Genomic DNA, 9,950 nt, shown 5'->3' with positions numbered 1-9,950 from the left:
ACTGAGCTCGGTCATCCTCGGCCAGAAAGGGTCGGACGTACGCCACATCAGTCTCTACCAGAATACCCTCATCGCACTCGGTGTCGACTGGCTTGTCTTGATCGACGTCGACCATCCCTCCAACCCGCACGAGCCCCCCTGGCCATTCTCTCGCAGACAGAGCTTCCGGGCACAGAGAGCGCGGGTGATCGAGTCTGAGGGCGTGTGGAATCTATGGGTGGTCGGCGTCAACGAGAACGGTCATTTGCTTGTTCGCCGCCAAGAATGCTTAGAGCGATCAGCCTCCTGGAAGTTGCCGACATGGCAGCACGGAGGGTCGTCCTGTGAATTGGAGCGGCCCCACGAAGTTGCCGCGGTCCGTGACCTCACGGCCGATGGCCAGGTGGTGGTGTTGGCCCCCAGCGGCGTCATCTGGGCTCTCAGCCTGCGTACCGGCCATATCGTCCAGTGGGAAGGTCTGCGCGCCGACATCTCATACCACTTACTCTCGAGCTCCATTTCGGACATCGTCGCCTTTTCGTGCAGCGGCGACGCGCAGGCCCAGGGCACATACATCCACACCGCACCGTCTTGGGAGGAGGGTCGGCCGGGGGGCTCCGGCTTCTGTGAGAGTGATCCATCGGAGGGGCTGCTGGGGTTTCGTCTGCGTGGCAGCCGACGAACACCATTCACTCAGTCGTGGCTAGCGCTGCTCCCCGCGGAAGTGTTCCACATCATCATCTCGAAGGTGCGTCCTCCTCACTCCTAGTGCTGGACCCACTCCGGCTCGTTCATGCTCGCGTTAGGTACCTCTGCGATTTCTACCATCACTAGCGGTAACTAGTCGCGATTTCTTCGACGCGGCTCAGCCATTACTACAGTCATACCTCATCGTCAACGATTTAGTACAGGCCTATATTATAAAGAGGAATCGGATCATCCACAAACGTCATATGCCCATCCCAAATAAGAAGAGAAAGGAGATCGTCCACGTCGTTATCTCTGATAATGAGTATCGTCGCGCGCTTCAAGCGCTTGACTGTGATTGTGAGCGTATCCGCCGACTTGAGTAAGATTCAACGGAGATGTCTCGCTCGGCCGCTAACCTACTCCCTAACAGTTTGTTCTCAGACAATACCTTTACTCTAGAAAAAATTGAGCAGCTAAACGAGATCCGGAAGTTAGAGTCACTCCGGACTACCGGCGCGGTTGCGGGTTACTTTCAAGGCATACCCCGCAGCCACTTAACCATTCTATACGAGAGTTCTGAGGATTTGCGAGGGCTTGATCTGAGATATCCTCCAACTCTGAAATCTCTCAGCTTGGTCATATCTACGGGGCAAACTTTCCCCACCATTGACCTCAAGCTATTGTCACACCTCCGATCACTCACCATGTGTGCGGGTTCATGGCCTTATAGCGGTTTTACACTCACTGACTGCGAGGTGCGCGTAGGCTCAAGCCCCTGCCGCCTCGAGTATCTAGACCTCCGGGGCTGTTTGGGAAAGCTGGATGGCTGGCTTCCTTCCCTCGCGGAGAATCTGCGTCATCTAGTCCTCCGAGGTCTGTCGAGAGGTCTTTCCCATATCCCACGGTTAGCCTTCCCTCGCGTTCAGATTTTCGAGTACTCTGTGTATACGAATGGGCCTCATTGTAGCGATAATACCGGTGACTATCCCGAGACTTGGTTTAGACCGCAAGACCTGCTTGCGCACTTCGACCTTCCCGCGGTGACCCACTTATCCTTGGAAATTGAGGTCTGCCCAGAACATATCCACGACGAGGTGGACCCCGCGGAGCACCTCGTTGCGGTCAACCTCACGGAGCACCTCGGTGCGGTCCTCCGCCAATCCCGGTTGACTGTATTGGCCTTGCGTCTGTCCAGGATTCCCTACGGTGTCGGATGGGACCAGAACTTGATCGATCTGACTCAAGTCTACCGGCTACTAGACCGATATCGGTACCAAACCGGATCGTCTACCCGGTGCTTGGTCCACGGGCCGGTGGTTCCTCTCTACCGACCCAACACCGGCGATTTCCACGTGGAAGTTGACCGGACAGCTTCAAAGACGATTCGTGCACGAGTCTTATCAACCATCGACCCGTGTGGGATCTTCCGTGAGACCAGGGTTCTCCATCGGACCGTCGATGATATGGAGGTGATTTCACAAAGACAAGACAGGATGTACGGCTGGGTGTGACGTCGGAGCGACGGCTTTGGTCTTAAAAGCTGGACCTTGGTCCGGGCGGAACTCGGAATCCCCCTGAGAGCTCTTCCTCACGAATCAACCGTTGAATATGATTTCCACGCCCTCTCTGGCACTTCCATGGCTTCTTCCGTGCATCTTGGTCCTACGTAGGCAGATAACAGGACGATCCAGCGGGGACCTGAGAATTTAAAGACGACACGCTGCCTCTGGGAGACAGAGGCAAAGAGGATAGAATCCTTTGAGGAATCTGATATTTAGGAAGGAGATTCATTGCCATTTTCATACTTTTGACACTGAAGCAAAGCTCTGGTGGACGAACCTCGAAGATACGGGCGTATGCCCCGAAGTTGCCGGTCGAATATACGTACTTCGCATGTCCCAGCATGGCAGCCCTGCCTATGATCAAATATGCGTAACCTGTGGCCACCCCTTCCCCTGTTTCCAATCCAGCAATTCACTCCTGCCACTCCCCCCTGAAGATACATGATTGAAAGCTTTAGCGATGCTGGGTGGACTTGATCGGTCGCTCAAAACAAAAAGTCACTCTAATCTCACAGCCTGCTGCGCTGATCGAGTACCATGATCTCACAAGAACCCCACAGCCATCGCGGGATGCCGTAATTGCAATTTAAGAACACTGGGAGCCTCAAGAACAGGTGCACATCTCCTATGATTGCCTTGCCCTTGGCAGTCGAGTTTTTTTGGGCGACTTGTGAAGGCAGGGGGAGCTACAGGCCGTTCTTCGATGCAACCATGACTAGCCACCTATGTAAATGCCGCTCTTGGTAACTCTTCTACAAATTTTCCGTTTCAGATGGTCCTCCCGACCTCCTCGGAAACTGTGACGGCCGTCGAGATCCATCGACCGCCACCCAATACATCTCCCACCAACGTCGACCACGGCTCTGTGGAGTTCCTTCAATTGTACTAGAGAAAAGCAGCCGGTAGACCCCTGTCACTAGTCAGTGTCACTCCAAAGCGGACCGTTGCAAAAATGAGCCCAACGCGTGCCCTTTCCACCATGGGAAGAACGATCGCGGTGCCGTGGGGTCGCAGCGGTTGGTCCCCCATTTCATGTAATAACTCTTACGGCTTGCCTTCACGAGGGCGTCGTACCGGGGCCCGAAATCCGACGACAGAGTGCCATCGGCCTGTCGGCCTTGCCATGTGTTTCGTCCCGCTTTGTCGTTCCGCTTGGTGTCCGCCATGATCCGCAGTGCGGTGTCTACCACCTGACCGCCGGACGAGTTCTTGGGGCGAAACAGCAGACTCAGGTCCGAGAGACAAGAGGCCACGTCGTGGATGACGCCGGCGTCGAAGTCGAGTATCTGGAAACCTTTGGCCCGTACCCGGGCGTAGTAGTCGCAATCGCTCGGATACCACGGTATCAACACGTCCCAGGGCCCCACCTCCGCCGTGGCCGCGACGCGGACATGGCTCAGCCAATCATAACGGTACAGCACCAACGCCCACCTCTCGCTGTCGGCGTTTCTCCGTCGGTCCTCGTCTTCCTCCAGGACGTGATCGTAGAACGATCGCACGTCGTCGCGGCTCCGGACCACGACGTCCTGATGACTCTGATAGTAGCTGGGCCAGCCGTTTGTCTTGGCGAGCTCGAACACCAGGTTCTGGACCTGGGCGAACGTGTTCCGCACCGGACTTCGGTAGACGTGCACGCCCAGCGTCTGGCAGAGGAGCGTGTAGTTCATGAACGCGTGATCTTCGGGTGGGATTGTCCCCCGCGCATTTTCGTCGGACCTCCCGGTGTTCTCCACCACGATGATTTGGGATGGCGGCCACCCCTCGGAGATGAAGGAGACCACGGTCTGCACAAGAAGGCAGGCGTTGGAAGCGAACGGAATAAAGAGCGGCGTCGCTGGTCGACAGGCGGCGCGGTCGGGATCTTCGACGCCGGTCGGCGTGTCGAACGCCCGACCAGGGTAGAAGAAAGGCCCCGGCAGGTGGAGAGGAGCGAGGCAAGCGGGCACTGTGGCTTGGTGGTTCACAGTGGCCAGGGCCAACGTGCCGGTCGCATTGTTGACGGGCGGTACCGTGGGCACGACCTGACGCCCTCGATCCAGCATCCAGAGGATGACGACGAGCAAAAGAACTCCAGCCCAGGCAGCGCAAGTCTTCATGGTTATCGACCTTCGCGGCATTAATGATGGAGACGGCTCGGAGGCCACGAGCGGCAGGATGAGGACGGGAGCCTCCACTCTCATATAAAATGGAGGACATTCACATCTTGCATACCGCATCCTGATTGGTGAAGGAATGCTCATGACCTCCCTTCAGAAGTCGTGAGAGATCCAATCAAAAAACGTTTCTTTGCGCACTCTGGGCGATCTCAGGGAGAGCCCGCCCTTGCGATTTACCACTCATCAACTGGAAGGCCAAGCGCTCGAGGAGAGTCGACATTTATTAGATTATTTTCGGAAAGCTCACTTTACAGTAGACCGCTTTTGAGTATGTACCATTCACACCTCTTCGTCTAATATCTTGGACGACGACGTTCGCATCCTAATGACGTACTGTGCAGTACCAGGGACGCGAACATCGTAGTGACAAACGTCCCCAACCCTAGTCGCGTGCTCTTGAATGCAGGCGCGCCACAAGCCCGCGCTCACGCCCCGCAACGAAATCTGGACGGATATCCTCAGGGGTCTTTCCCAACGAGCTCATCATACAGTACGCAAGCACTCCAGGCCGACCATCCGAAGCAGCTAAGACCACGAAGGGGGCGACACTGTATGCAGGAGCGAATGGGTGAAGCACTCCACGTCGCCATCTTTGGAACGAGATGGCTTCATCCGGCTCAAACAGGACCGGGCAAATCCACTGGCCGCTTTGCATATTGTCACCATTCAACCCTCGATGGCGCGTGAAAAGTTAGACTTCTACCCCATCTTCGCCAGTTGGCGGCCCCAAGCCCACATCATCAGGCGGCCGTCAATGGAGTGACCCCACTCCTGGAGCTGGACCAAACTCTCATATAATTTGTCTGCTGGAACGTAGAAAGTCGTGATATTCTCTCCACTATTCTGATTGGTGATTCCGCTGACGATACCGCTCTCAAATGTCACGTTGTCATCTTTGGGTTTGACATCAACAAACAAGACCTGAAATGTCTCGCTTAGGCAGCCATCCGAGGAGAATGATAGGCAACTTGTGGCGCGTACATCGTCCTCTGTAGCTGTGAAGGGCGTCTCCTCGTTCAGCTCGCGGAGGCCTGCCGTGATAGGGTTCTCGTCCTGCTCGTCGTAGACTCCCGCCGGAGAGGCAATAGAATACTTGCGTGTGGCTTCGCGCCACTGTCGTGTCAGGACGAAGTACTTTTTGCCTTCAATTTCGATACGCGCAAAGGTGATGACTACGTCGACTGGGACACTGCCGTGGATTTTTCGTTCGAGGAAAACTTTGGTCCGTTCTACCTCCTTGTCGTTACGAGATGTGACAGCGACCAGGCGATATTTCTTGTCCGAGTAGAATTCTCGTACCCCGACGTTCTTAGCGTCCCAGGAGAACGAGCTCATGTCAAGAGTATGAGCCATTCTGGATTGGTGGAAGGAGCTTAAGTTGAGGAGAGCTATTGCGTGGACAGGAAGGTAGGTGTTTATTTGTGTCTGTTTTGAAAAGTGTTCTGTAACGCGGGACGATTTGTACTGTAGTGAGTGGGAAGGGGAACACCAACATTTATAACGTCACAGTACTTGTCAATATTTGAGCCACCGCCACTTCCAAATGAGCCTGGGGGGTGCCTTGCATGGATCTGTTAGGCAGAGCTACGTTAGCCTGGTCCAGGCTCTACAAATAAAGGCGCCGTGTTTGTGTTGCAGCCTACTGTCACACGCTGTGTTCAGGTCAAGCCGCTGACAGGCTGCCTATCTTGTCGTATCGTGCCCTTCTTCTCTTGTTCCCAGCTCAGCCTATTTTTCTCCCTCGCTCTCTTGACCTACGTACAACATGACGACCCTGCCGCAGCTAGATCATGCCCGTGAAAACAATCTCCCGTCCTCAGGCTACACGGCTTCTTGATTTAGTGGCATACGCACAATCAGCAAGTCTCCAGGTCTCCGTCTCCCAACAATTCGTCGTCTTGAGTGGAAAGCTGTTCTTCTGACCCTAAAATCAGCTCGTGAAAGTCTGACTCTGAAGCATCGGGCGTCGGGACAAACACGAAGTATTCACTTGTAGTCTCCGACGCACTCTGAGGAGCTCTACATCGTACAGGAAGAGGACCTCGTAGGGCGGAAGTGGCAGCCCCAACAACGCCGAACCTTCGTCGTAGAGTGCTCCGGAGACTCTCTTGCCACTCATCAGCGAGCCCGCGTAAAAGATGTACCACATAAGCGGCAGGAGTTGCGGAAGCATATCGGGCCCATCCTTCGCCATTCACATGGTCGGCGTAGTTTGAAATCCCTTGTATGAGTAGCCATGAAGTATTCACGCTCTGAATCGCCTGGGTTCCAAAACAAATCACATCTAGATCTCTTCCTAGTTTATCCCGTTGCTTCGCACCAACTTTGCCGGCTCGAGCATATGCTATGGAGCCGAAGTGGACGACGGGATGTTCAGGGTGTTGACGAACCGTCCGCTCCACTTCTGCACCTTCTCGAATCAAGTGGTCGTGTTGGAAACCGGGGAACGAGTACACCTCTTTCATCCGAGGATATGTCAGAGCCATGCGCTGAAGGAGACTGGATATCTCATTGACAGTGGTCGACGATCGCAGGAGGGTGACTAGCTGAATATCGGACTGTCTGGGGAATTCAAAGTCGAAATTTAGAGGAATAACAGTGGAAGCAATGACCACATCTCCAAGACGAACGTCGCAGGTGTCACATGGCGCCCCGGCGCCTTCACCTAAGGCGATGATGAGTTCAATAGATTTGAAGGCATTCGTTAACTTTCGAGCACAATAGGATGTGTTGGTTGTATCTGGGTTGTCTGATGTAGTATCCACTGCTAACCAGTTTTGGCCAACTCGATAGACCCAGTATCCGAGAACATGAGTGCGTGTTCCATCGAGAAGAGCAGAAATACAAGCGAGGTAGTTGGAATTCGCACAAATACACCCGAACTTGGGGATCCGCGACATCACTCAGTCGTGTCGGTTCAGTTTCTTAACTGAAAGCAGACGAAGTTTAAATGCAAGGTTGAAATCTAGAACAGGCTCGGATCTGTTGGGCTGAATCCGCTTAAGCCGGGCGTCTTGGCAGGCTCAACCTCATCACTTATAAGCTCGATTGTCCTTTTTTGATGCCTCACAATACTCAGCACCCGATCGAAGACCCGAGCTTCAAAAACATTCGCTTTGGTAAGATTGGCAGCCATAACATCATCGCTGTCTCTTGGCCAGAAGAAGAGGCAGGTATTACGAGGAGCAAGCTTATCGCATCCGAAATCCTGCAGAATTTCCGTAGCGTTCGACTTGTACTACTGGTCACCACTGGTAGCGGCCTACCCAAACCCGGAAAGCCCAGCCAAGTTCGATTAGGAGATGTCGTGGTGAGCTCGTCTAAGCACACGTTCGGAGGCATAGTGCAATTTAGCATCGGTCTCGAGACTGGTCAGCCAGAGGCAATAGGTTCGTCCTACAAACCAGCTACTCGTCTTTTGACCGCTCTCGCAGCGCTCAAGTCTCACCATATGCTTCACGATAATCGCATGGCCCAATATGTCGCCAAAATACAAGCATCGGACGACGCCCATTACACATTTCCAGGTCGCGACGCGGACGAAATGGAGGAGTTTGACAACCATTGTGAAACAGCTTCGGTGATTCATTATGACACGATTGCTTCAGGAGACCAGCTGGTCAATGATATTCGGGTTAGAGATCAGATAAGGGATAAATTTCGGGCAAAATGTATAGAGACGGAATCAGCTGGAGCAGCCGCCGAAAGCAATTGTCTGGTGATTTGCGGAATATGCGATTACGCTGACGGCAGCGCCAGCGCTACCAAAGCCCAGTGGGAAGTACCGTCGCCCCTGGCTGGGACAAGGCGGGAGGTTCTCGGCATAGGCCTGAATGTTTCGAGCAGGGTAAGGGACGGAGGTGGCGCTGGTGACGGGAAGCTCTGTCAACATCAGCACGAAGGGATCGCAGGGTTGAGCCAGCAATGGAGAAGTTCTCGAACATTCGACGACGATCAAGCAATCTCGGGACTTGTGTTGGTGGATTCCTTCTTGCTGTCCCCAAAATTATGTCTTTTACTGACATGCGAGATAGCTGCTTTGAAGCTATATCCTTGACTACCTCTCAGCGCCTAATCGATGTATCCCGAAGTCTACGCTCTCCAGACTAACATATCTCTGCACCCTTGTCCTGACCTCCTTCCCTAGTCGACGCATCTCGTCTCCCAGAAAAGAGTATAATAGCAGCACCGGAAAAGGTGGATTGATTGCATACTTAAACAGAGAGGGTGGAAGACGGTGACCCAGCAGGATGGGAACCCATGGAATGAGGGGGTGTATCTCGTCGTGACATAAAACCCTCAATAAACCCTGCTGGCTATTGTTCGCTATTTGGCTTTTAGTCAAGTGAACACTACCTACAAGGTAGACCGATAGGCACTCTGTCGTACGTGGCGCGATATTGTATGCGATAACAGGAGACAACGAGATTGCGTATGGGTTATATCTCCTTCCTGAATCTCTTTCTTATAAATAGGAGGTCTAAGAGGCAGTACACATCGAAAGAACGTTCAAGATTATACCTCTACGGCAATCCAAGGTTAGAGTTAGTGTCTACCTCCTTAAAAGGATTCATGGAAGCCCTCACAGAATTTCCATTACAAGCAGGAAGGGAGACCGACAAGAACCTTCGCCCCTTGAACATGGCTCAGCATAGTATAAAGACCTTGACTGTCATGCTCGGAGATTGGATAGAAACTCTGCTGCAAATCCTGCTGCCGCTGCTGCCGCATATCCTTGCACTTCACACTCACCAGCAGGGGCACGACCTGCCTTGCTTCATAGTGAGACTTCGTCTCTTTCTTTTCCAGTAGATTGGAAGGGCACCGCCGATCTCCGCCACGGCGTGATTCGACGAGAGACCTGACAGATGATTGGTTAATTATAGACGTCGCCTGCACCCACTCGATTAGACCCCGTTCCGCGCCCTGCGTCTGGTTGGCCCGTGTGGGAGGGCCATACAGTGCCGTGCCTGGAGAAGCCGCCCACAGATTGGACGAGTGACGGTCAATCGTCGTCGCGCCGAGCGGATCCTTATAATACAAGAGTGTCGGGAGCCCGGTGTTTGGGCCAGTCCCTCGGCCTCATTTTTGCCTCCAAATGCTCATCCCGTCGACCTCACGATTCACAGCACCCGCGTCTTCCACGGTACATGCCAAAGTATCGTGGCCTCGGAAAATCTGGATCGCGAAATCTGGATCCCACTGCTGTTGGGCTTCTTGCTCTTCCTGGGACTCCTTGGCTGTTCGCTCGGGCGACCGTCCGATATCGGCGAAGTTCCCCAGGTCTCGCCGCCCGGGAGGACCATCTCGGATGAGGAGTCTGACCGCGCGGAATGTCTGAACGAAGAATCGGCCACGACGAACAAAGGGTCGCACCAGGTATCTCTGCTCAATTATGAACGTGGCCGGGGAACCGACCGTTGACGTCTAGCAGCCCCGAAGGTGGATGGAAGCAGCCTTGTGGTGAAGGCCCCGCGGTCTGGACGGATTCTGACCCTCGACGTGGAGTAGGAATAATCCTAGGCCGTGATGGTTCAAGCCCATGAGGCCGGCTTGGGGGGGG

At 54.0% G+C, this 9,950-nt stretch overlaps 4 protein-coding genes across 4 annotated transcripts; 1 reads left to right on the top strand and 3 right to left on the bottom strand.

Annotated features, from left to right (window-relative positions):
• Positions 1-3,157: 3,157 nt before the first annotated feature.
• A1O9_13125 (uncharacterized protein) lies at positions 3,158-4,327 on the bottom strand (the record flags this gene model as incomplete). Its single annotated transcript, XM_013397962.1, has 1 exon — positions 3,158-4,327. The coding sequence occupies one exon, from the start codon at positions 4,325-4,327 to the stop codon at positions 3,158-3,160; it is 1,170 nt and encodes a 389-aa protein (XP_013253416.1).
• Positions 4,328-5,086: 759 nt separating this feature from the next.
• Positions 5,087-5,740, bottom strand: A1O9_13124 (uncharacterized protein; the record flags this gene model as incomplete). The annotated part of the gene is made up of 1 exon (XM_013397961.1): positions 5,087-5,740. The coding sequence occupies one exon, from the start codon at positions 5,738-5,740 to the stop codon at positions 5,087-5,089; it is 654 nt and encodes a 217-aa protein (XP_013253415.1).
• A 503-nt stretch (positions 5,741-6,243) lies between these two features.
• A1O9_13123 (uncharacterized protein) lies at positions 6,244-7,287 on the bottom strand (the record flags this gene model as incomplete). The annotated part of the gene is made up of 1 exon (XM_013397960.1): positions 6,244-7,287. One exon carries the CDS (start codon positions 7,285-7,287, stop codon positions 6,244-6,246), a length of 1,044 nt encoding a protein of 347 aa, XP_013253414.1.
• Positions 7,288-7,448: 161 nt separating this feature from the next.
• A1O9_13122 (uncharacterized protein) lies at positions 7,449-8,444 on the top strand (the record flags this gene model as incomplete). Its single annotated transcript, XM_013397959.1, has 1 exon — positions 7,449-8,444. One exon carries the CDS (start codon positions 7,449-7,451, stop codon positions 8,442-8,444), a length of 996 nt encoding a protein of 331 aa, XP_013253413.1.
• Between the last annotated feature and the right edge of the window lie 1,506 nt (positions 8,445-9,950).

This window comes from Exophiala aquamarina, assembly GCF_000709125.1.
Source record: "Exophiala aquamarina CBS 119918 chromosome Unknown aczIA-supercont1.75, whole genome shotgun sequence".
NCBI lineage: Eukaryota > Fungi > Ascomycota > Eurotiomycetes > Chaetothyriales > Herpotrichiellaceae > Exophiala > Exophiala aquamarina.
The sequence above is the reverse complement of the archived record's forward strand: the minus strand, read 5'-3'. Positions and strand labels throughout refer to the sequence as shown.